This window comes from Mytilus californianus, unplaced genomic scaffold (assembly GCF_021869535.1).
Source record: "Mytilus californianus isolate M0D057914Y unplaced genomic scaffold, xbMytCali1.0.p SCAF_19, whole genome shotgun sequence".
Classification (NCBI taxonomy): Eukaryota; Metazoa; Mollusca; class Bivalvia; order Mytilida; family Mytilidae; genus Mytilus; species Mytilus californianus.
In genome coordinates, this window is record NW_026262667.1 from 7,927,369 (window position 1) to 7,954,469 (window position 27,101).

Below are 27,101 nucleotides of genomic sequence, written 5' to 3' on the forward strand. Positions count from 1 at the left end.
ATGCCTGATGTTTTATATTCTTTGGACATTTACCCAGATTCCGTCTTATAAAGCCTAATGTTTTGTTTGTCTTTGTAGTGACAGGAAGAAGCCTATCCGTGGTTTCGAGCAGGATAAGCGGTCGGTCTTTCTCAATTAGCGTAACGTTTCTTCTTCTGTGTTAATCAATTCACAACGGAATAGTTTCATATTCCTCGAAGTTATGTCAGCTAATGACTTTCTTTTTATAACCACACAGATAATCAGATCAAGTTTTCCATGATAGAATCAAGACTTGAGTTAATGTTCATAGTTATCATTTAGAATGGCTGTTTACTTTTGATTAGTGTTTATCCTGCCATTGGTATTCTTTACGGTGCAAATTTGCCATTGCTATAAAGGAACTGTATATTTAGATATACAATTCATCGCTTAAACTATATATTAATAGTGTATATATATATGTGTGCATCAAATTAAGAATATTTCATATACGGAAACTGTAGTCCAAACCGTAAATTGTCAGGAGTTTTAACAATTTTATCATTTCCGGATTAAAAATGATTAAAAATTTTGTAAAACAAATTTTTACAATACATTATTTAGCTAGTTGTGCTCAAGCAAAAAACCGATAATAGAAATCGATGGTAAGAAATTGCTCATTGGCCGTCATTTGTATGCAAAATATTTTCTGCAAAAAAACACTTTGCAAATGACACGAATGTAGAAAAGTATACACCGCAAATTATGGGTTGCAAAGCGGTGTGGATGGGGGTTTACAGAAAAGAGAATAACGGGTTACTAAAATAAAAAAAATTAAGAATAAAGTAGAAAAAATAATACAGAAAGATGGCCTAAAACATGAAGAATGAATGAAGGAAGATCTTCCACCCAGATCCTCAAAACTGACAAAAGGGGGAAAAAATGCAAATGAAAACAACTTAGGGAGCAACGATTCGATTCTCTGGGGTGGGGCAGGGATTTGTTCCCCAAGTCAATTTTATTACCCAGAGCAGAAAATATGTGGGTTTTTTTTCTTGGCCAATCAGGAACAAAATAATTTTTTCACCTTATACATGATATATATATCCTCGTGTATTGTGTTTTCGACCTACTTACATATTTATCAATATTTCCCCTTTAATATGTTTGAACATATACATGCCTAATATTTTTTAGAGTCACTAGTATACTTATACATTAAATAATTGTATCTAAAATATATTTCGATCTTAAATATTTTTTTTTATTTCAGTTCATTAGATCGATGGCACCTTTGTTGACAAAAACTAGCGTCTTGTGTTTTCGACCTATCTAAGAAACGGGTCCAAAGTCAGAAATGACATGTCGTACAAATCCGGAATTGGTTATAATTTGATGCCAATGTTTATATCAAAGTTTTAGAGGCGATCAAACTTATGAATTAATGAATTAAATGGTGACATATACAACTATAAGATATAAAATATTATTTTGATATCTTTATTTGACTAGTTGTACACATTTCACATGAGGCACTTTGGAAACCTCGTAGATCCTTGTAGGACCTTGTATACAGTCATGTTTCTGTTCAATATACTTTAGTGAAGGCATTGTGAAGTGAGGTTGGTGAGTATTGTCTGTAATCTCCCCTGTTTCTGTGAATTAAAATTAATTGATATTTTATTTTTTTCAGCAAAAAGCTGTAAGGATCATCCACATTTCCGTATTAAAAATAACTTTTAAGTATATCACCTAACCACATGACAGTAGTGTGACGTAATGACCTTGATGTTAACTTCACATGCTAAAAGTCTTCGGCCATATTTCTAGAATATTTGTTTATTTTTGATAGATTCTTTTGGAAGGTAAAAATAGTATTAGTGAAAAGGTACAAAAATGTGATATCAAATAAAATAACGTAAATACTTAATTATAATAACTTTACTTGAAACATCTTCACCACATGTGGTATTATTTGCTATTGTTACTAAATATAGCAGCCAAATGTGACGTCACACGGGCATGCGCAGCATATGGGAAGTGAAAGTAGAATTAGGTCGAAAACGTAAGACGGTCGAAAACACAATACGAGACGATATATATATATATATATCAAAACATTTTTTTTACCCACAGAACAGAAAATATATATATATTTTTTTTTGGCCAATCACAAACAAAATTATTTTTTTCAGCATATATATATATATCAAAACATTTTTTTTAGACTTTTATAATTTTATGTTGTTTAAATATTACCATTACTTTAAGTTGAATTTAATGGTGTTTACTTTATTTGGTACATGTATATGTAAATACCAAGCCAAGTCAGTTTATATCTTTTTTCCGTTGTACTTTTTAAAGAGAGAGGAGAGCTTTGGCCATCATTTGTATGACGTCTTTGAAAGATCAGGTTGACAAGCTGTCTATATAACGTGTATAAAGTAATGATGAGGATATATACATATTAACTAGATACTGGTATATGAAAAAGAACAGATATGGGGCAATGGCAGGAAGACATCACCAAATCACCCAAATGCAATGCACAAAAAGACATCCATATCCTTTGTTTATCTATATAGAGCTTTCCACATGGTCTTCAACGCAGCAGGAACTACCCACCAACAGGCAGTCAGCTCTGGATGGCCCCAAACACAATAAGAGCAATCAAATTCAAGGGCATGTGCAGCAAAATGTCAAAATATCTAATTAAAACTAATATGTTCAACAAGACACTTTAATAATAAACACATGATTTTACTCGTATAAATATGATCAAAGGGACTGGTCATTTTCTTTCATTTGGGGGAAAAATTCATGTCTTTAGTGCCAAAAAATTATATTTTTATAGTAGGGGGAAGAGGTGGGTGAAGGTGGCCTGAGTTCGCATCACCAGTTCATAAATGAAAATTATTCACGTAAAGACATGTTAAAAATGCCCTGCTTGATTCCCAGATATTATCTTAAATCATTGAATTATATGCACAATCATGAGATTTACGATTAATTATGTAAGGAAAAAGCTATTAGTATTATCAGTGTTTTAATCATAAGGAAAGGGAGATAATCAGAAAAGCTGCTAGCACTAAGACATCAAACCATCAGTCTCTGATATTATTGTTCCTCATGTTAACAAACAAACAGAACGCATTAATGACTTGCATGAAAAAAACATTGAAATAAAGTTTGAAGCCAAATATGATGACACATGAGATATAGATATGACATCTGAATCAAGTATTAGACACTTCTGCTGAATAATACTATACTGATTTAGTATATTCATCAAAATACCTATAATTTTTGAATGTTGGAAATACAGAATTGCTCAAATCTTGTAAAATGTTTTTTGATGCCCCCCATCTGGAGTATTGGACAGCAACCCCTTTATTTTCCTCCCACCCCTTCAGGTTACAAAAGACCAGTCCCTATTATTTTCTAATTGCAAAATTTTATGCATACTTTCCTTCTGATTTTATCTTCATTTCCCTCAAAATGCATACTTAAATGTTTGGCACATCCTTGTATAGCAGTGTTTAGGAAGTTTATACCCCCTCCCCAGCCTTTCCCCCTTGAGGGATTTCAATAGTCTGTCTCCATTTAGACTGATGTGGCTTTTCTGTTATGACATCTGGTTTGTTATCTGCTCTAAAACTTTTGACTTCTTTGGATTTCCAACCATTTGGTATGAAGCATTATAATACTGATGAGACACGAATCATCGCAATGTGCTTGTGATAAGTGGTATCTTTCATTCTGTACATCTAGGCTAGTGATCAATGCCATCTTTTATTTCTTCAGCACATCAGAGCACTGTCGGGTAACAACTTTTTTTTTACACATTTTGCTGTTAACAACTATTATTTTCGTCAGATATTCAAAACATTTTTTTATTCAACTTTACTGGATCTATGTGATCACTGCAGATTTTGAGATGGTGCAGAATTCTCAGTTGAAGACATGTCATGAAACAAATTATGTGTTTTTATGACTTGCAGAAACTGTACACACCATTTTAATCATCTACTGTCACATTTTGACATGTTATTTGCCCTTAAATTAAGAAAATAGTGGTTAACATCTACTTTATTTTAGATAAACACTTGCATATAGTTACTTTGTAAATCAAACTTTATGATAAATTACTGTTTATGGATTAATGAGAACAGTAATTTATCAAATTTAATCAGTTGATAAGAATTATGGAAGTATTTTGAAGGTATTTGTACATGTATATTTGAATACAGGAAATTATTTTTTCTCAATGAAGAACAAACACCAATTTTAATTAAAAAAACAGTTTCTTTAATTTTTAATTGCTGAAAAAGTGCATTTTTAATGCCCCTTTCAGGAAATTATTAAGGTCAAACTTCAATAAAAAATATGTACCACACCTTCCTTTGAAGATTTCTATTTCCAATCTGACATGCCAAAATTACTTGATTGAAAAAAAGAAGATATTTAAAACCAGTGTCCCTTTAAAAATTGAAATATCAAAAGAATTTCTATCAATATGAAAAATTCTCTATCTTTGGGCAATTGAAGACAATTTTTTGAGTAAGATTTTGGAAATGAAATAAAACCATTTATTTTCAGTGTCATATATATATTTAATCAAAAATCAATAAATGATCTTATTAATAAGATGAGTTAGAAAAATTGCATACCATAACCTATGCTTTAAAATAGAAATACAACCAAAAGCAACCATTTACAAGTGAATTTATGGAGACCAGCTAGTTTTATCAACTGAAAAAAAATCCAAATATCATTCTGAATTTAATGCAAGAGTGGTATATCAAGTTTATTTTTATTCTCCACGATACCAGAGAATATGATTTTAAGTTATGCACGCAACTCTTCCAGTCTTTTCATCAAATGTTGTCCTATCCCTAGCTAAAAAATTGCTGGATCATAGCATCAACAATGCTTTGATTTTTTAATTCTTGGTGCAAACAGTTTTTTATTTTTTCTATTTTCATACACAAACTTTTTTTTCTCCAAAAAATCCCTGCCCCCTAGTTAATCAAATGGTTGCTCCCATATCAAGAGCTTCTTGAGGGCTTTGGATCTACCAGGTCCCTGACCAGCACATGCTTAGGACCAAGCTTAAGACAGTATCCACACCCCTCTCTTATATTTCATCTCCATGTATTAAAAAGTCTTTTTCACTCTGAAAAATATCAAGGTTTTTTATTTACCATGTTTACAGTGCAGGATTTTTTAACCTACCATTTACAGTAAAATATCTTCCAAATTCCAAATGCAAAATGCTACGTTTTTTATCAAATGTATAAATGCTGATCATGCTGATAAAATATGAACTTTAAGAAATTATGTGTATTTCTATTTAAGGAATGACTGTAATATTTTTTCTGTCTATGAAGAAATAACATCAAAAATGTGGTGCACACTGAATAACCTGCGTAGCGGGTTATTTTAAAGTGTGCACCACATTTTTTATGTTATTTCGAATAGACAGAAAAAATATTACAGTCATTTCCTATAATTTAATTCTAAATTCCATTTTAAACCGGAGTAAACCATAAAAAAACGTTGATGACGTCAGGGTCACATGACAAAATTATGTCCATGAGCTGATAAACATAACAACGTCAGCCAATCAGAAGAAGCGTTACATCCAAAATTAAATTATTGCAGGTTGTAATGATGAAATGACACATGTTTGATTACTTTATAAATTTGGGATGATGAGAAGAATTAGAAGGTTGTTTGGAAGAAAGCTTGCAGGTAACTAGTAAAGAGTTTAAGAATGTTTTAGGTTCACTATCTGTTAATGTTTATAACTGTAGTTACAGTACAATGGACTCAACAGAATGAGATCATGTGTTATTATCTTATAGATTCTGAAATTCCCAAATTTCCAATGAAAATATGACTCATTGAGAATGGTTAGATAATCAATAAATTATACTTTTCTTTCTTTTTTTATCCATTGTTCTGAATATTTGTTTCCATGAGGAGGCTGCAAATTACATATATATTTAAGGAGTTATAAATGTGTAATATTTAAAAAGGATAACACGAAAAGTATGGACAGGACAACAGACCGCACATACCACTCACATCTTATTTCTCCAAAAAGTAGACGAACAAACAGACAAACAACAATGTACAACACATATTCTAGAAAACCTGACATGGTTCAGGCACCAGATATGATGGGGTTTGAACAGTTTAAGTAGCTACAGAAAAACCTGACATGGTTCAGGCACCAGATATGATGGGGTTTGAACAGTTTAAGTAGCTACAGAAAAACCTGACATGGTTCAGGCACCAGATATGATGGGGTTTGAACAGTTTAAGTAGCTACAGAAAAACCTGACATGGTACAGACACCAAATATGAATGGGTTTTAACAGTTTAACTAGCTATGGTAGCTACAGCTGTTGGTTCAATGAATGTCGTTGCTCAAGAATCCAAAAAGTTCAGAAACAACAGGTTTCATGTAGTCTTGTCCTATATATCATTTTACGAAAACATTTTTGTTAGATATTCATGCATTTGTTTCAAATAAACTTGAGAAGTTAATTTTCATTTTCAGGTTGCAGCAAAAGTTTGGCTTTACTTTGTTTTAGTGTAGTAGCTGTATATTTATATTTGAATAGATCAAGAAGTCAGTTTGTCTTACAGGGTATGAATTAAATGTATTTACAGATTACTTTCAATTAATAATGTTTAATGGGAGAAATAAATGGTTGTTACATGCAAATAAGCAAGGACAACTCTAATAGTAATTTATCTTTTGTCAAACCAAAGATTTGAACATTGGAATTTGCTTCTTCTCTGTCTAGCAGAGGACATGCAGGATTAAGATGTAGGGTGACATGGCTTTCTGCACATTAAAAAATCTGACTCAGCATGTCAGTCTAGTATGAAGCAGGATTTATATTCATATCTCTTTAACACTTTTTCATCCTGATGTAAGTGATATTTGCCACTGGACACATAACCAAAATACATTATTTTCAGCATCATCATCCTTAAAAGAATACTTAGACTGGCCATATTTTTTTTAGATAAATATACACATGTAATTTGTCCTTTTCTACATGTATGTGTTTTAATAAAGAAACTTCAAAGATTAAAACAATTTAATCATTTGTGGTTTTGTAAACCTGGACATATTGCTGTTGTTAAATAAGATTCCTGACTTTTTGATTTAAACCAATTCTTCTACAAGTATATACAAAACTTGTACCTAAGGTAACCTAGTACATGTATATCTACTAAATCTAATAAAATTGTGTTCTAAGAATAATATTAAATACACAGTAGTCTGGGCTATACTGCAATCTCCATGTCCATACATCTGTTGGTCTGTTCATCCAACAAATATTTTGGTCACACTTGTCTCATGAACCACTGAACAGAAAGACTTCATATATGTTCAGCAGCTTGACAGTGGTGAGTTGTAACCTTTGGGCACTTTGGAATCTGTCACCTACTTTCTATTTTCCCAATACTTTAAATATTTCAATATGTTGAATGAACTTTTATTTTTTTGTCACATATTTAAATTACTCCAACATTATATTTGGTCACCAGCTTCATAATGATTAGTTATTTCTTTTATCTGTAGGACATCTACTTCCTGTTTGCTGATACTTAGAATTTTCCACATGTTGAAAGAAATTTTTTCATCCCACTTTTTTCAAAACAGAATGACTTCATATTTGATATGCAGCTTGACAGTGATGAGGTGTAATAATAAATGAGTGTTTTTTTGTCTGACACCTACTTCCTGTTTTCTAATACTTTCAATTATGAGTGGGACCCCAATTACTGTGGGGGTATGGTTAGCATTACAATAACATTCATGTTATTATTATTATTAAACCTCATTTTAAATAATTATCAATACGTCTAAATATCATAAAGTAATAATTATAAAATTTTATAATAACTATGTTGCATTTCATTAACGTATTTTATTTTTCAGGAGTGAAAGATGTCTGGGATGCAAATGGTGTACAGTCATTGGAAAAAGGTAACTGAAATGGAAATTCTATAATTTTTCTTCTTTTTTGTATTCTATAAAATATAATTGTCTGCTTTATTTCTTGCTTGTTATACTCTGTAATCTTCACACCTCCCTACCAATTAGATTTCTGGAGTAAATAACTGTGGATTAAACATGCCCAAATATGGTATCCAGAAACCTGTTATTATGAAAAAGAAGATGTGGTATGATTGCCAATGAGGCAACTCTTCACAAGAGACCAAATGACACAGAAATTAACAAATATAGGTCACCGTACGGCCTTCAACAATGAGCAAAGCCCATACCGCATAGTCAGCTATAAAAGGCCCCGAAATGACAAATGTAAAAAAATTCAAACGAGAAAAATAACGGCCTAATTTATGTACCAAATCAACAAACGACAACCACTGAATTACAGGCTCCTGACTTGGGACAGGCACATACATACAGAATGTGGCGGGGTTAAACATGTTAGCGGGATCCCAACCCTCCCCCTAATATGGGACAGTGGTGTAACGGTACAACATAAGAACGAACTATAAAAATCAGTTGAAAAAGGCTTATCTCATCAGATGGATACAAATAGAAATACATCTAACAAAAACACAGAGTGGACGTGGCCTAGTACTTGTACATCCCAACAACAAAAAGAGACTAAGTACAGATCTGAGAGTACTCGTAGTTACTAACAGCTAGTTCAAAGCCAATAACAACTAATAAAAAACATCATGCATCTAAGACTTAATTATCAATCATTACACATCCAACATCCAATGGATTGAATGTAAAGACGTCATAAACAGTCAGAGAAAAACATGACCTTGTGCAATGCCAAGATACAGGTATCGACAGATTGTAGATCCATGAATGTGCATATGTATATAACAATAATATTTAGTTTGCTTTGAATTTACTGATAACAAAATCAATATTAATACCAATAAAAACAATATTCAAAGATCTAATTACAGTGTTGAATTGGTAACCTTTTTGAATAAGTTTATTTTAAGGATCGATAAGTTTACCAGGATAGTTTCTAAATTTCCGGGGCACAGTAAACAACATCTCCGTAAAAATGAGGATGTGCTATCCCGTTTGAAATAAGTTTTCTACAGGTACAACCAAACTTCAAAACCAAATATTTATATAGATGATCTATGGAAGAATTTAGTAAAGGTTTTAAGTAATTTGTGGTAACGAAATCCCTGACTTAATAATTTACCAGTAATAAATAGATTACTTTCATCAAAATCCAAAACGTCACAACAGACAAGGGCATAGCGAACGAGTTGTGATATATAAACACTGTAAGAAGGTGCCAAAGGAACATCACCATCCAAAAAAGGAAAATTAACAATAGGGAACGAAAAGTCGTCCCTTTTGTCGTAAATTTTAGTGTGGAGTTTCCCGTGTAAAACTGAAATATCTAAATCTAGGAAAGGACAGTTTTTGTCTCGCCTTAACGGAGTCAAAAAGCAAGACATAGGTATGCTGTTTCCGGCGGCGGCGTCAACAATGTATTAGTTTGTGATTAGGTCTAGTTCATGGTGAACCACTAGTGGTAGGTCAGTGATATTTGGTCTGCAGTTGTATTAGCATTGGCACATCTCATTACCATGGAGATTGTTTGGCCCCGCCCCCTCAGTCAAGGTCTATTGACTTTGAAACTATGCTTAGTTTACATGTATTAGTTTGTGATTTGGTCAGTTTATGGGGACCCACTAGTGGTAGGTCAATGATATTTGGTATGCAGTGGTATTAGCATTGGCACATCTCATTACCATGGAGATTATTTGGCCCCGCCTCCTCATTCATGGTCTATTGACTTTGAAACTTTTGCTTAGTTTTCATGTATTAGTTTGTGATTGGGTCAGTTTAAGGGGAACTGTTAGTGGTAGGTCAATGATAATTGGTATGCAGTTGTATAAGCATTAGCACATCTCATTTCCATGGAGATTATTTGGTCCTTACCCCTCAGTCATGGTCTATTGACTTTGAAACTTTTACTTAGTTTACATGTATTAGTTTGTGATTAGGTCAGTTTAAGATGAACCACTAATGTTAAGTCAATGATATTCGGTATGCAAATGTATTGGCATTTGCAAGTTTCATTTCCATGGAGATTTTATAACCCCACCCCCTAATTATGGTTCATTGACTTTGAAACTTTTACATAGTTTACAAGTAAATGATTGTGTTTAGGTTTGTTTAAAGGGAACAACTTATGAAAAGTCAATGGTATATGGTTTGCAGTTGTATTAGCATTGGCACATCTCATTTCCATGGAGATTGTTTAGCCCTGTACCTTCAGTCATGGTTCATTGACTTTGAATATTTGCATAACTTACATGTTAAAGTATTGCTATTTTAATTTCAACATTTGCATTATCAAAATAACAAATAGGCGAGACATATCTCTGTGTTGCCAGTTTATTACCATTTACATTTGATTTATTTAAAGTAAGTTCCTCTGGGTAAATTTCGGAAGTATATTTAGAAAATTCTTGATTATTTATCGAAAAAATATCATCAAGATAATGGTAAGTGTTGTTGAATTTATCAATTAAATGCAATTTAGACTAGTCTTTACTGAGTTTGGTCATACACTGTGATTCATTACAGTACAAAAACAAGTCTGCTATTACAGGGGCGCAATTAGTGCCCATAGGAATACCTACAACCTGTCGATAAACTTTGTTGCCGAAACGTACGTAAATATTATCAAGGAGAAAATTAACAGCTTCAATCATTTCATCACACCTCCAGTAAGTAAATCTAGCATATTTACCTTTCTCATTGGAGAAGAAGGCTTATAATGAGTTGCAGCAAATATATTTGCATTTAGATTTACCAAAGGACCATTTAATTAAATAGGAAAACTTTTCTTTGATAAGATTGTGTGGAAGTATAGTGTAAAGAGTTGAAAAGTCAAAACTGTCAACAGAATCAAAAGGACCATCAAAAGCACGTAATTTATCTAAAACATCCAAACATTTTTTACACTCCAAAACTAGTTAATTCCACTATTTTCATATATTTTATCACAAAAGTTAATAATAATTTCTTTGATAGTAGTTAAGGAACTAGTTAGAAGTATATTGTATATTAAAAATATTTCATAGCCATTGTTCGAAACATTTCCTCTTTTTATTGAGGCATGTCTCTAGTGCTTTAGACTAATCAGAGAATGTTATTAATGACCAAATAAAATCTCTTCTCTGTTAATTTTTAAAGATATAAGAAACTGGCACCTTTTTATAGCATACCATCTTGGTGGTCTTGTGGCATCATGTTTGCCTCAAGTGCTTGAGGTCATGGGTTTGAACCCTGGCCTGGTCAAACCAAAGACTTTGAAAAAATGATATTTGCTACTTTTCTGCTAAGCACACAGCATTAAGGAGTTACAGCAAAGACTGGTCAGCTCTTATTCAGAATAATGTGTCTGGGTAAGGTGACATGTCTTCCTGCGGACTGTTTGTTACCTTGTGAACTAGCACATTAAGAATCCAGCTCAGCATGTCAGTCTAGTACAAAGCAGGGCTCATATTCATTTTGCATTTACATGTTTTCATCCTGAAAATGCATTTTATTTGCCACTGGATGTTAAACAGCCATCCATCCATCCTTTTCTAACTGATTTTGTACTGGATTTTTTATGCATTATTTATGCATTAGGAAATTTCATGAATTTATTGTTTTTTCAAAGAATCTCAGACATTACTGTAGTCTTCTGTATGTAGGTGCATCGTGTGGTGTTGTATGTGGAATAGGACAAAAATCATTTTATGTAAAAACAGGGACTGACAATACAATTGGACCAACAATTTGTTATAATGGTAAAATGTAAGTATCAATCTTCATAGACCTCTAGTTATGGTCCATTCTTAATGATATATTTGTAAATATTATGACACTTCTTAGGTTACAATAAATAACAGTGGAAAATATATAATTTTGGGCACATGTCCAGTGAGGTACTTAAGTTTCCTATAAATAAAGATGTAAATAAAATGCTATTGCTTTGGACTTTTGCATTTTCCTTCATGAAATTTTTTGGAAAAGTTACAAAGAATGTGTATAATCATATTGTCACTATAATCATGATAATTGGTGGTATAATATTGTGTGATATATACATTTACAGAATTATAAGTCCAGACAACAATAATGGAGGAAGAGGCCTTAATATGTTGGTTATTGACAGTAAGTATTTACCTTATTATCCGTCTTCTTTTACTTTCAGGGAAACCAGGTTTTGTTGTCAACAAATGCAGACATACTTCAGTTTAGAATTTTGGTAATTAAAATGATTCAAAGATACTATGATGGGTTTCTAAGTTAAGGCAATTAGCATGCTACCCAATTATGGCATACATTGTACTCAACGAAAAGACTACTTGTTTTTCCCCATTTTTATGCCCCCGCTGTAGCAGTGGGGGCATTAAGTTTTACCCTTGTCCGTCTGTACGTACGTACGTACGTACGTACGTACGTACGTACGTACGTACGTCCGTACGTCCCAAAATTGGTTTCCGTTCTCTTACTTGAGTTTGCCTCAACCAAATGTTATGAAACTTATACACAATGCTTATTACGACAAAACACAGATCAAGTTTGAATTTTGGTGGCGTCACTTTAACCGTTCTAGAGTTATGCCCCTTTATAAATGGAAAAATCTCAAATTTTTTAGTTTCCGTTCTCTAACTTAAGTTTGCCTCAACCAAATGTTATGAAACTTATACACAATGCTTATTACAACAAAGCACAGATCAAGTTTGAATTTTGGTGGCGTCACTTAAACCGTTCTAGAGTTATGCCCCTTTATAAATGGAAAAATTGCAAAATGTTTAGTTTCCGTTCTCTAACTTAAGTTTGCCTCAACCAAATGTTATGAAACTTATACACAATGCTTATTACTACATAATACAGATTAAGTACAAAATTTGGTGGCGACACTTACACCATTCCTTAGTTATGTCCATTTATAAACATAGAAATTGCTGAATTTTTCGTTTCCGTTCTCTAACTTTAGTTTGTCTCAACCAAATGTTATAAAACTTATACACAACTGTTCTAGAGTTATGCGTGTTTAGAAATAGAAAAATTGCTAAATTTTTAGTTTCTGTTCTCTGCTTAAGTTAGCCTCAACCAAATGTTATGAGACTTGCACACAATGCTTATTACCACAAAACTCAGATCAAGTTAAAATTTGGGTAGCGTCACTTTTACCGTTCTTCAGTTATTTGTTTCCGTTTTCTAACTTTAGTTTGCCTCAACCAAATGTTATGAAACTTATACACAATGCTTATTACAACATAATACAGATTAAGTACGAAATTTGGTGGTGACACGTTTACCATTCTTGAGTTATGTCCCTTTATAAACATAAAAATTGCTGAATTTTTCGTTTCCGTTCTCTAACTTTAGTTTGTCTCAACCAAATGTTATAAAACTTATACACAACCGTTCTAGAGTTATGCGTGTTTACAAGTTGAAAAATTGCTGAATTATTTTTAGTTTCTGTTCTCTACTTAAGTTAGCCTCAACCAAATGTTATGAGACTCACACACAATGCTTATTACCACAAAACTCAGATCAAGTTCAAATTTGGGTAGCGTCACTTTTACCGTTCTTCAGTTATGTCCCTTTATATCTATATGATAGCAAGTGGGGGCATCATCTGTGTCCACATGTGGACACTATCCACATTTTTTCTTCATAAGGTAGACATAAAAATAAGAAGATATGGTAAAATTGTCAATGAGACAACTCTCCACCAGAGACCAAATGACAAGAAGTTAGCAACTATAGGTCAATCACAGATACAATATCTTTTTAATTTTACATTTGTATAATACTTCTGTGTTGAAATGTTGCAGTACTGAATAGTATTATCATGCTACATTCAGCATTACCCTCTTTATACTGACAGTACAGGTGTTATTATTTTTTCTCAAAAATTATTAAACTAATTAAGAAATTACAAAAAAATACACTTTTAAAGGAAATGGACATGTTTGCAGATTTACTTTTTACACGATTTTTATTTATTTTTATTTTTAATTTCAGTCCAGAAGATGGAGGTCACTGATGTTAAGACTTTTGACACATATACTGACGGTAGGAGTCAAATTCATTTAAGTGAAATAGTCAAATCAATATGATATACTGTATATCTGGTTATTTCTGTTTGTTTTTTGTTTGTTTTTTTTTTTCGTAATCTGGGCTTTAGATGAGGCAGAGGGCTTAAGATGAGGCAGAAAAATATTCCCATTTCATAGCCACGTACAGCATTTAAATGAACAGTGAAATGTTTTTGCGAAGGGCAAATTTGATGGTAAAATGTCTACCCAACAAATAGCAAAAAATTAGACATAGGAAAAAAAAAAAGTTTTCTGCTAAAAGCATATGTATTTTGTGTACACTTTATTTTATAGTTCTATTTTCTCTTTTTGACGATTAAATTAATTTTGTTACTTCTGAATAATTATGGTAAATGTAAAGTTACTTATTATGATTTAAAGATATTAAGAAGTTAAGGGATTTAAGAAATTTAGCTATAGTGTAAAATGTGATTATATATGAAAACTGATGTGTGTTCAATTTTTTTTTTACTTCAGGCCATGTAAAGTGAATTTAATGGTTCTCAGGTAATGACATATGAAAAATTTATAAGGCAGGGGTTTTATTTAACAATGTTAAATTTTTGTATATATTTGTATAATGATTTCAACCAGTAGTTTTAAACACTTTATAAAAATTGAAGATGATACCAAAGTTTAATAATTAATCATACTAGTCAAGGAAGGACAGAAAACAACATACATGTGGCTTTATTGAAAAAATGGAAAGGCAAAAGTCAACAAAACATTACACAGAAAAACTTAAGATTGAGTAACATATGACAAACCCAAAGACTGATGGTACACATGACAAACCCAAAGACTGATGGTACACTTGACTAACCCAAAGACTGATGGTTCAAAGACTGATGGTACACATGACAAACCTAAAGGCTGATGGTACACATGACAAACCCAAAGGCTGATGGTACACATGACAAACCCAAAGACTGATGGTGCACATGACAAACCCAAAGACTGATGGTACACTTGACTATCCCAAAGACTGATGGTGCACATGACAAACCCAAAGACTGATGGTACACTTGACTAACATAAAGACTGATGATACACATGACAAACCCAAAGACTGATGGTACACTTGACTAACATAAAGACTGATGATACACATGACAAACCCAAAGACTGATGGTACACTTGACTAACATAAAGACTGATGATACACATGACAAAACCAAAGACTGATGGTACACTTGACTAACCCAAAGACTGATGGTACACATGACAAACCCAAATATTGATGATACACATGACAAACCCAAAGACTGATGGTACACATGACAAACCCAAAGACTGATGGTACACATGACAAACCCAAAGACTGATAGTACACATGGCAAACCCAAAGACTGATGGTACACATGACAAACTCAAAGACTGATGGTACACATGGCAAACCCAAAGACTGATGATACACATGACAAACCCAAAGACTGATGGTACACATGATAAACCCAAATACTGATGGTACACATGACAAACCCAAAGACTGATGGTACACATGACCAACCCAAAGACTGATGGTACGCATGAAAAACCAAAAGACTGATGGTACACATGACCAATTATGATAAATAAATAATCTGATGAATAGGATGTGTTTTATTCCAACAAAAAACAAACTGTGTAATGCTAATCAATTACTACAAACACCTCTGTAGTTGTCAAACTAATAAGCATATTCATATGTATCAACATACCACAGCGCTAATGTCATGTTACCCAATTTTGACTCAATATTCAAGGTTCAGATGAATTCAAAATTTAATAGATATAATTATTGCCCAAAGGAATTATTTTTATCCAGTTTCACCATCACCTAAAATTACTTTTAAATACTTTAGAAGTATTGCATTGCCCCTTAAACTATTTGTTTAAAAGTTTATATTTTAGAAGGTAGACACTTCATATCTTGTATATTTGTGAAATTTCCGTCTAGCGTATATCCTTTGTCCTTAACCTGATTTTCATGGTTCATCCACTGCTTACTAGCTTCTGTCTGGCTGTGTTCATCTGTTATTGGCATCGTTTTGTCTGGCTGTGTTCATCTGTCATTGGCCTCGTTTTGTCTGGCTGTGTTCATCTGTCATTGGCCTTGTTTTGTCTGGCTATGTTCATCTGTCATTGGCCTCGTTTTGTCTGGCTGTGTACATCTGTCATTGGCCTTGTTTTAACTATATTTGGTGTATGGAATGATTGTTACATGTAGGTGGTCATGTCCTGTCTGCCAGGGTTCATCCAACCTTGACCTCATTGTCATTGTTCATTAGTCAACATTTAAATTTCATGGTTTTAAGTTAGTAAAATTTAATCGCCGATTTTTTTCATGTTTTATGTATTTTTGTTCATCGCTAAATACAAGTCAGGAGCTGAGTTTTGCATATGCAGGGGAATCTAGGAACCAAATTTTTTTTTACATGGCCTCAGTAACACTAAGGAAATGGATAAAATAACATTTTTAGAAATTTGATTCATTTTAGACGCAGCATTTTTACAATATATGAAGAAAGCACCAAAAAATGCTGTCATCCTCTTAGTTACACATGACGAAATCACAGAACGGTATGTAATATATTTAGTCGTGTTTGCATTCATTAAATCAAGTCTCTTAAAAACAGCCTTCAAGTTTACACTGGCATACAAATTGAATGTTCTTAGAAATGGTAGATATGAAAAGCCTTTTTTGATATGGAATTATTAGTGTTATTTTACTTTTACCTTTATAGTATTTTTTGTCAATGTTATAGAGAAAAGAGGTTTAAATCAACTTTTTATATTATTGTTTTTTTCTGTACCTTTTGTTATTTTCACTGGCACTCATCAAGATAATAAAGAAGAGTAAATTGAGATCATTGAACTGCACCATATAATTTGTCTCTATGGAACCTCATCATTGTTGTCTCTATGGAACCTCATCATTGTTGTCCCCAGGATTTTTTGATAGCACTGTGGTAAGCACGTGATTTTCGACTATTCTCAGTAACTTTGTCGTGATGCGCGGTTCGTTTGTGATGATGTTTTTATACAATATGCTGCTGATGTTTGCTCTTGTAATGTTGTCCTGATGGAAGTTTACCCATTTGTTTGTAAATGTTATTGTTTGAAAAAAGATGAAGAATAATTTTTTATCTCCATTGTAAAGTCAGATAATCTATCAAAAATAAGTACAGAAATAAATTCCATGAAGGGTCAACACCAGACTGGCAATGTGAAGATTTCTTAACAGGTGATGCTGTAGAACATGTAGGATGTATAAGGCTCTGTCAACACTGTTCACTTAACTTGATAGGAAATGAACTGCATTTTGTTTTAGAGTGCCCTCTATATAGCTCACCAAGATTATAATTCTTGATTCTTACAAAATTTATTTCAAAAGTTTCCAAATCTGAGAAACATAAATTTAGAAAATCTCTTTAAATGTATCGTTTGTAACCCACTGGAGCAGTGTACTATTAACCTTACAATGTTTGACAGAAGTTAGTTATTTAATCAAAGTTTGTAAAACAAGTTTGTGAGTATTGTCGGTAAATGCAGTCAATTTATTTCATCTTATTCCATTCATATTTGCCTCTTAATATTCTTTTTAATTCATAAAATGGATGATAATGTTGATTTCTTCGTTTATTTTGATCTTTCAAAGACACCATTTTGAAAACTTTATTAAACTGGTCCCGCGATGTTACTTTATACAAGGCAAATAACACATTCAGAAATAGTAAACCAGTAGATCACATGATCAAAGTAAAAGATAAGCGGGAAATTAAAAAAAAAAAAAAAACAGAAAAAATATGGCGACACGATTGATTTTGATAGCGCTGCACTCAGTACAATAGAACAGCGGAAAATTGCGAAGGGCTGAATACGGCAGAGCTAAAACGGTCTGGAGGGAACACTGTGTTGATATCTCTATGTTTGTTGAGTTGTAACTTAAGGGTTTATTGTGTTGTGGCTTTATATTCAATATCTTATTTATTTAATTCTGAAAACAATTTTAGATTTAGAATTTTGTGTGTGCATTTATTAATTTGAATGAAAAAAAAATGAGAGATTAATAATGGAGATTTCTTGAGTTGCTGAATACAAATTTAAAATGAGAGTTTTTAATTTTGTAAAACCTATTCATTTGCAATAATAAAAACATTCATAAAATTTCTGAATTTACAATATTTTGTCCTCTTATAAACTGTGGTGACACATATAATGTATTGTAATTAGGTAGGTAGATAGCACTAAAAATTATTTGCCTCTTGTTTGCATTTCATTTGAAAAAAAAAACATACTAAATTTTTAGAAAGAAGAATAAATAAACTTTTGTATTATATATTTTTCAGATTGAGCAATGAAGGCAGACAATGGTTTAGGTTAATGGGTAGTTACTTGATAGACAATGTTGGCTTTAGAGATGCCTTTGTACTGGTTGGACAAATTGGACTGGAACAGAAACAGGCTATTGAATTTGTAAGTTAAAGTCGTTTATATTACCCATGTCAGTTTTGGAAGTCCAATTTATTTTCTTTGAGAAGTAAAGAGTTACTTAACATAAGCTTATATAAACTACTGCTGGATAAGTAATTCGTCATAAGAAGAAGTTAAAAGTAGCTGAGTTATATTACCAGTTCAATTCAATTCAATGTTTTATTAAAGTATCATCTCACAACAAGTACAATCGATATTTATAAATTTCAAACAAATCTACATAAAATGAGAGCCATTCTATACAGAATTATAAGAGACTATTAAAATGCATAGATATACTACATTAAACAATATTAAATGAAGTACTATTTACAATAAAAAAAATTCTGTGTTTCTTTAAAATTAAATAACAGGTTTTGGCACACACATGTATCATATTACATCTGAGAATAAAAACACTAACTTTTGGTTGTCACCTTAATTATTAAAATTTTCATTAAAAGTTTCAGCAACATAATATAAATGGTTTCTAAAATCGTCATAAAGAGGACATCTTAATAAAACATGCGCTTCATCTTTGATAAAATCATCACATATATGGCACACTCTTGTTTTCTAAAACAATATTTTCGTATCTCCCAGTTTCGATCCTCAGTGGGGCAACACCACATCTAAATTTGGCGAAAGCACTTCTGTTACTGAAAGGCAAAGCTATTTTACAGTATTCTTCGGGTCCAAAATTTTGTTTGAAAAATTTGTACGTTCGTAGCTTATTGCCACCTCTACCCGATATAGATTTATCAGAATGTAAAACAGCATGCCAATTATCGACATGTTTATCGTGTAATTTTGTCTTAAAAATTTTTACAACATAGTTAGTGTCCATATTATCAGGACACAGTAAATGACTTCAATTCAGTTCACAGAAGGTTTTCCTTACTAACAAGTTCCAGTTATTAACACACTTATGCTTAATACTCATATTGTCAGCCCGCTTATGAACTTTACATTTAACTGATTTGAGCTCATGTAATTTGATCTACATCACAAATGAATAATACTTTTCCACTGCTTATTAACAATAGGTGTTATACCTAAGTCTCCAGTAACTGCAGCATTTGCAGACTACACGAAATACGTCGGACCGTCGGACAAATCCGGTGAATAATGGATCGGTCTGGTAAAATTTTGTTGAATTCCGGTCCGAATGTCCGGTGTTATATTTTTCGTGGATTTTTTTAAAAACCCTACATTTTTCCCAATTTTGGGGGCAAAGTTCCCAAACGATCTCAAAATTCATTCTCATCTTTATTATTCATGACAGCGATGTTTATTTTGTTCAACCGCTAGCTTTATGCCGAAAATCGCATACAAGTGCTGTGTAAATCCAAGTAAAAACATATCTGACTGACAAAAACAACAATGGCTGCCATCAACGGGAAATATAAACAATACCGGATCAGATTCCGGGAACGGATAAGGTCAATTTCCGGGGTTTGCCGATCAAATACAATAGAAACATAAAAAAAATCCAAGCAGGTTTACAAAATACAGCTATGAAATATAAACACTAGAATTGAAAACCAAAAGATATATGAAAATGAAAGAAGAAACAGGAAATATTTTTTTACAGAAACTCAAAATTTTTAGTTCACAAATAATTTTCATGTCAAAATCCAATAAAATGTGACATTACTTTTCTTTATCACTGAAATGCATTCAAGCAATTGTGCACAACTTTCATCAAAATACATGTATACACTCTTTGTCACATGATTTTGTTTTTGTGCATTTTGGAGAGGAGTAGGGCACAATAAGTCATAAGATTGTTGTATTTTGTCGGATAATATACAATTAGATGTAAAAAAAATTGGTCAGGTAAAATTTCATTCGGTCTGGTAAAGCGAGGTTGTTTACCAGACCGAATGTCCTGTAAAAATAAAATTAATTCGTGTAGTCTGCATTTGGTGTATATTTTCCTACTCCAAGAAAAAAAAATCTACAGACCCTATTATGTATGGAATTTATACAAGAATATGTTTTTACAACCCATATACCTACTCCATATTCTATTATAGGACAAACCAAACTCTCATATAATTTTACAAATATATTGAAACAAACACCACCTAAGAGTTTACACTTGGCTATTACCAACCCTAAAGCTCTAATTGCTGAAGATGCAACCATCTATGGTAATGGTAAATGATATGAAAGAAAACTGAATTGTCACCTCTTTGTTTGTAGACCATTGTTAATTAGGAAAGAGAGTGATATTCATAATGATTTATGTAATCATATATTTTACCAGAAAAAACTGATTGATTTGATTTTTGTGAATTATTGATTTTGAATACACTGTACTATAAATTAAAAAAATTTAAAAGACATGTCTTTAGATTTTGGTGGAGAGCTGTTCAAATTTTCGTTTCTTCTTTTTCAGCATAAAAAGAGAGAGCATGGTGGATACAGCTTACCCATTGAAAAGAAAGGGTGTTTCTCTCTACCTTGTTAGTAAAACAACACATTTGAAAACATTTTATTACAGCAATTAACTAAAAAGAGCTCTTTCAAAGCATAAACACATGCAAAAGATAATAAAATTTATCTCTAAATCATATAAGAAATAAAAAAATGTCTTGTAACTGGTCACATCAATTTGAATTATACCTGTACATATATAAACCGTTGTGAGGTATTGTAATCAATATTGTTCTGACATGTGAGCAGCTGGCTTGAGGTGACTATGCCTCAGATCAGCTGTAGTTCAACAACCATTTTTGTACCAACAAGCAATATTTTTAGAAAATTTCTCTTCATAAAATCAAAACAGAATTGACCTCTTGCTAGAAACTAGTTAAGCTTTATATGATTTTAGTTGTAATGTTGTACAATAAGATGTGATTGATATAAAAATTCAACAATGAACAGTGTTATCGTTTTTGGACATTAGTATTTTAAATCTGACATTTAATTTTACTCTATTTATATATTGTGATTTATTGGATACCAGTTGTCATGGATACCACCATATAAAGCACTCCCTAATTTTGAACTGTCCAGTGAAGTAGTCTTACATGACTTATTTAGTAGAAGTTAAGAGAACTGTGAAATCATATTTACACAGAATTATAATATAATTTGTGTACTGTTTTTCAGTCGGTCCATTAAGAGATATTTCACAATTTATACCAAAAGTGACAGAGTATAAAATGGTTGTAGAAAAGTTGGACAAATGTGGATTGACTACAGAATGTGGTGGTGATAAGTTTTCTGTTATGGTGGATACTGGTGATGGTGATCAGAGGAAACCTACAATTTGTATTAATGGTGAAATGTAAGATCTAGTTATAGTATTAATGGTGAAATGTAAGATCTAGTTATAGTATTAATGGTGAAATGTAAGATCTAGTTATAGTATTAATGGTGAAATGTAAGATCTAGTTATAGTAATAATGGTGAAATGTAAGATCTAGTTATAGTATTAATGGTGAAATGTAAGATCTAGTTATAGTATTAATGGTGAAATGTAAGATCTAGTTATAGTATTAATGGTGAAATGTAAGATCTAGTTATAGTAATAATGGTGAAATGTAAGATCTAGTTATAGTATTAATGGTGAAATGTAAGATCTAGTTATAGGACTAACATTGCTTTTTCATGGGATGCATGGTTATTTTAATGTTTGGTATACTGTATATCGGGTTTTTTTCGTGTGTGTTTAATTTTCGCTTTGTTCGCGGCAGCCAAAGAAACGCGAAAATTTGACCCCACGTAAATTTCCCTGCATATTCCAAAATTTATCGTTGTTTGAAAGTATCATACATTATACTATTATTTATCGAGTCTTTGGTGTTGTTGAAGTTTGGTGTTGTTCGACAGATCACAAGAATATGCATACTTAATTAAGATCTCTGTTTTCACATAATTAAATTGGCTATTAATCCTACATGTCACACCTTTTGACAACAAGCAATCAGTGACATGTTAAAAAATGTTAATTAGCGACGTTCTATTGATTGGTGTCATAACCCGAAAATTTTGCATATAATGTAAAAATAAAATAAATCACATTTACAAGGATATTTGTATACCAGTAATGATCAAAACCTTCAACTTTTAGCATACCGAATGTACATATTTTACGTTCCTTGAAAATGTATTTTCATTTGTAGTACTCATATTTATTTGATATTGATTATCTGTTAGTTAATTGAGTTTATGTTGTTTACAACTTTAACAATACGATAGTTATTTTTTTGCATGTATTTTCCCATTCAGCGAAAATTATACACAGTGAAAATTTTACCTGCCAATTTTGTCATCAAATCGCAAAAAAAAGCCAAGCAAAAAAACCCTGATTTAAGGTATGTCATGAGACAGCAACCCAACTATACAATTATCCAAAAGACCTCTCGAGGTCAACATATAGTTTTAAAACAATAGGCAGGTGCCTTTACAATACATAAGGCTCTAAATTATCCCCAGTTTAAAATAGTTGTGAATAAATTTAACAGAAACTGTGAAGCATCTGTCATCAACACCAAATTCCCCAAATGAAAAAAAATAGCATGAGATAAGACAATTCTCCATTTCAAAATCTATTGCATTATGGGTAATATTTGCAAAAGTGTACACCAAAACGCTGTGATTAGCTTACAACGTCCAAAACAAATGAAATTCAAACAATGATGTGACATTGTTTTCATTTTGGGGTACGAACAATGAAATTACCCATGGTCCTTCAGATTCTGAAACAGCGAATTAAGGACAAGTTCAGTTTGTCAAATTCATAAAGATTTTGTATCAGTTAGGATATCATCACAAGGCTTTCATATAAGCTTGATGTGTTTAGATAAGTTCTGATATGAAATTTAGGGGTAATAAAGAGTTTGATTTTTCAAATATTGCGAACCCAATGAAAGTTTTCCACAGTGCCATCTCTATCTTGACCAGGTATTTAAACTTTTATAAGTTCACCTGTCCTATTGAATAAATACAATAGCTATTTTTGTCTGTGTAGTTTTTTCACTGGGACCTTTAAATTTCTTCTAAGAGAAATCTATCACTCATTGATTAATTTACCTGAGTAATAAAAAAATCTTGTAAATAGAGGAAAATACATGTTTTATACTCAAAACTGCATGTGATGTTATATTTATTCAAGATTGATAATATATTTTCAATCGGTTGAATGTAAACAGTGATGCAAAGTTGAAACATTAATAAAATATAAAAAAGAAGATGTGGTATGATTGCCAATGAGACAACTCTCCACAAGAGACCAAATGACACAGAAATTAACAACTATAGGTCACCGTACGGCCTTCAACAATGAGCAAAGCCCATACAGCACAGTCAGCTATAAAAGGTCCCGAAATGACAATGTAAAACAATTCAAACGAGAAACCTAACAGCCTAATTTATGTACAAAAAATGAACGAAAAACAAATATGTAACACATAAACAAACGACAACCACTGAATTACAGGCTCCTGACTTGGGACAGGAACATACATACAGAATGTGGCGGGGTTAAACATGTTAGCGTTGATTTATGTTATATGCAATAATAATATATTTTCATTCAGTTTAATATAAATATTGATTCAATCATAAAACGTTGATTTCTGAGAAAACTTTCAACATTAAAAAATTTGTTTGACATGAATAAAAACTTGAAAATTAAAGATGTTCAAATCAAGATCTTCTTAAATGTATTCTATAACTAGACAAAATAAAAATCAAATTTCAATAGGAACATTGATAAAACTTTTGTTAGAAATCAACTTTTTATGATTGAATCAATGTTTATATTAAACTGAATGAAAATATATTATTAATATTGAATAAATACATCATCACACGCAATTAATGAGTATAAAAAAAGTATTTTTGTCTATATATAAGAATTTTTTTATACTCAGGTAATTTAATCAATGAATGATAGATTTCTCTTAGAAGAAATTTAAAGGTCCCAGAGAATAAACTACACAGAGAACAATAGCTATTGTATTTATTCAAAAGGACAGGTGAACTTGCAAAAGTTTAAATACCTGGTCAAGATAGAGATGGCACTGTGGAAAACTTTCATTGGGTTCACAATAACATTTTCTGTCTGCAGTGTACTGGGTGAAAAGGTGAACCATGCAGGGAGAGGATTTAATGTAGCTGTATTAAGTTCTGCAGAGAAGAAAGTCTCCACTGTCACAGTGTTTGATACATATGAAAAAGGTTGGTTTAATTCATGTAGAGTTATATAGGAATATTGGTTCTCATATAGTGAGACACCATTATGATTTTACAGACTGTGGATTCATTAATATATGTGGGATACCAATTTTTCGTTGATTTCATGGGTATACTGGAACCTCTAATTAAAATTTTCAACAAAGTTTAAATTTACTATAGCTTTATGCAGACTTTGGAAAAACAATGAAATCAAATATACACGAAATTACAATCTTTTCTCAATCCACGAAAATTGGTGCCCACGAAAATAGATCATCTTACAGTATTAGGATCAAATCCTGTATGCATATGTTAATTTTTTATTTTTAGTTATATTTGCACGAAGTTCCATGTGAGGTGTTGCCATCACTCAGCATCCCATGTCATCGTTCAACTGTAAACTTTTCACATTTTTATCTCCTCTTAACTGATCCAATTTTAACACAAAAATAAAGTTATAATGTGAAAAGGATCCTCATTTGATTCTGTTTGATGAAAAATGAATCCAGATACCAATTTTTGAGTCAGAGTGTTTAATTTTCATAAAATCTTCTACTTTGAAATTACATGTCATGATGTTTTGAACCTTCAAGGGATTTGTGAATGGAAGCCCTCATCCAGTGTCGATAGTTTGGTAAACATTAGAAATGGAAGGTCTTCTACAAATTTTATGCATTTGATTTTGCTCAGATAAAAATCAGCAATCTTTGATTCTGTTTGACCAACGTTCAAAAAAAGTTCTCTGTGTAATGTGTTAAAATTTTATGGGATTGATGAAAAAAATCCATCTGAAGCTTAATTTGTAAGAAATTAATAGTAAGTAATAAGGGGGAAAATTTATCAGGTAAGAGATTCAGGCTCCTATGAGACTTACTTATTTTTGGAATTATTGTTTTTTACTAAAATATTGTTAAATCTTCTCTATCATAAATAGAACATGAAAAGCAACAGTTAATAAACAGCCCATATCAATAAAGGCATGTATATATGTTTATGGAATATTTAAAGCATGCTTTGACAGAAATTAGCTTTAATTATGTTATGAATGTTTGTTTTTTTTTATGTTATTCATACATGCTGCAGTGGAATAAACTTGAATATCACAGAACAAATATTTTTAACACTTTACTTTCATTTTGAGAATCTCAATCTTTACAATCAGAAAGAGACAAGTTTGTCTGTCTGTCCATCAGGAATCAGGTTCAAGTTTTAGTAGGGTAGTTTTCCATCAAATTGTGGTCACATCAACTTGAACCTAAGTATTTTTTTTCCTTATTATGTGAACTTTTTAAATTATATGCCAATTTGCAGTTTTGAATTCAATTTGAGGGTTCACTGAAAATGTCCTAGTTTGAAATTAGTACATTCTCAGGTTACAGTTTTAGGTTATAGTAGTTTGCCACGAAGGTTACATATATATGCATCAACTTGAAACTTTGTACACATGTTCATTATGATATGAACTATTTAAATTATATGATAAACAAGGGTTTTGACCCCAATTTCATGGGTCACTGAACATAGAAATATAGTGTAAGCAGGGCATGGTTTCCTATGGACACAATTCTTGTTTATCATAATGTTCTAAATATTTTCCAGTGCACAGAGAGTAAACGTGAATGATCAGGTTCTGTAAAAGTTTTGTGTGGAAATTTGGTTATTCATAACTTATATTTTCTTCTAATTTAAAAAGTTTTTCTTTTTTTATTTTATTATAGGATTAAACACATTTTTTTTCTGGAGGTTATTGATGTGTAAACCGGGGCGATTAACTCACAAACTGAATAATGTAAAGTTTGTGAGTCAGCGACCCAGTTTTCAAATCAATAACCTCGAGAAAAATTGTGATGAATCCTTATAATTCTTAACACGAACAGTTGCAAATTTTTATTAACATTTCTTTTCATTAGCCATCAAATCCACAGTTGACATGCCTTACTAAGGAATGAGCAGCCATATTGACTTGCTGAAATCCTGAAATATTCGATTATTGCAATAGAATTAAAAATGCCTACCTTTCAAAATCCATTTTTATGAGATCTTATTCAAATTAAAGGGTTCAAGTAACAGAATAACCTTCAGCTTGAGAGTTTTCATTTGTATGATGTCATGTTTTGTCATGACGTTAATGTACGAAGATCATTCATGAAATTTCACAGAATTTTATTTTATTTTGATTTTATACATTTTTCAAGCTCGAATGCACTATTTCTCTTTGTTATACATTAGAATATGAATAACAGTTCTTTAGTGTTTTTTTCAAATTTGATTTACTTGGAACCCCAGGATCCTATGCATGTGTATCGTATCACACATGAATAGGTCAGAGTGAAATTGACATA

At 31.7% G+C, this 27,101-nt stretch overlaps 1 protein-coding gene across 2 annotated transcripts in view; it reads left to right on the forward strand.

The window, feature by feature from the left end:
- Nucleotides 1-528: 528 nt before the first annotated feature.
- Nucleotides 529-27,101, forward strand: part of LOC127727200 (protein O-linked-mannose beta-1,2-N-acetylglucosaminyltransferase 1-like) — an 87,893-nt gene continuing 61,320 nt past the window's right edge. For both annotated transcript variants that reach the window (XM_052234652.1, XM_052234653.1), the window contains exons 1-12: nt 529-626; nt 5,626-5,715; nt 6,530-6,619; nt 7,928-7,975; nt 11,710-11,812; nt 12,114-12,172; nt 14,039-14,089; nt 16,593-16,674; nt 18,444-18,570; nt 20,972-21,038; nt 21,688-21,865; nt 24,653-24,762. In XM_052234652.1, the coding sequence (XP_052090612.1) occupies nt 5,673-5,715; nt 6,530-6,619; nt 7,928-7,975; nt 11,710-11,812; nt 12,114-12,172; nt 14,039-14,089; nt 16,593-16,674; nt 18,444-18,570; nt 20,972-21,038; nt 21,688-21,865; nt 24,653-24,762 (958 nt within the window). In that variant the 5' untranslated portion in view covers nt 529-626; nt 5,626-5,672. The remainder of the gene's footprint in view (nt 627-5,625; nt 5,716-6,529; nt 6,620-7,927; nt 7,976-11,709; nt 11,813-12,113; nt 12,173-14,038; nt 14,090-16,592; nt 16,675-18,443; nt 18,571-20,971; nt 21,039-21,687; nt 21,866-24,652; nt 24,763-27,101) is intronic.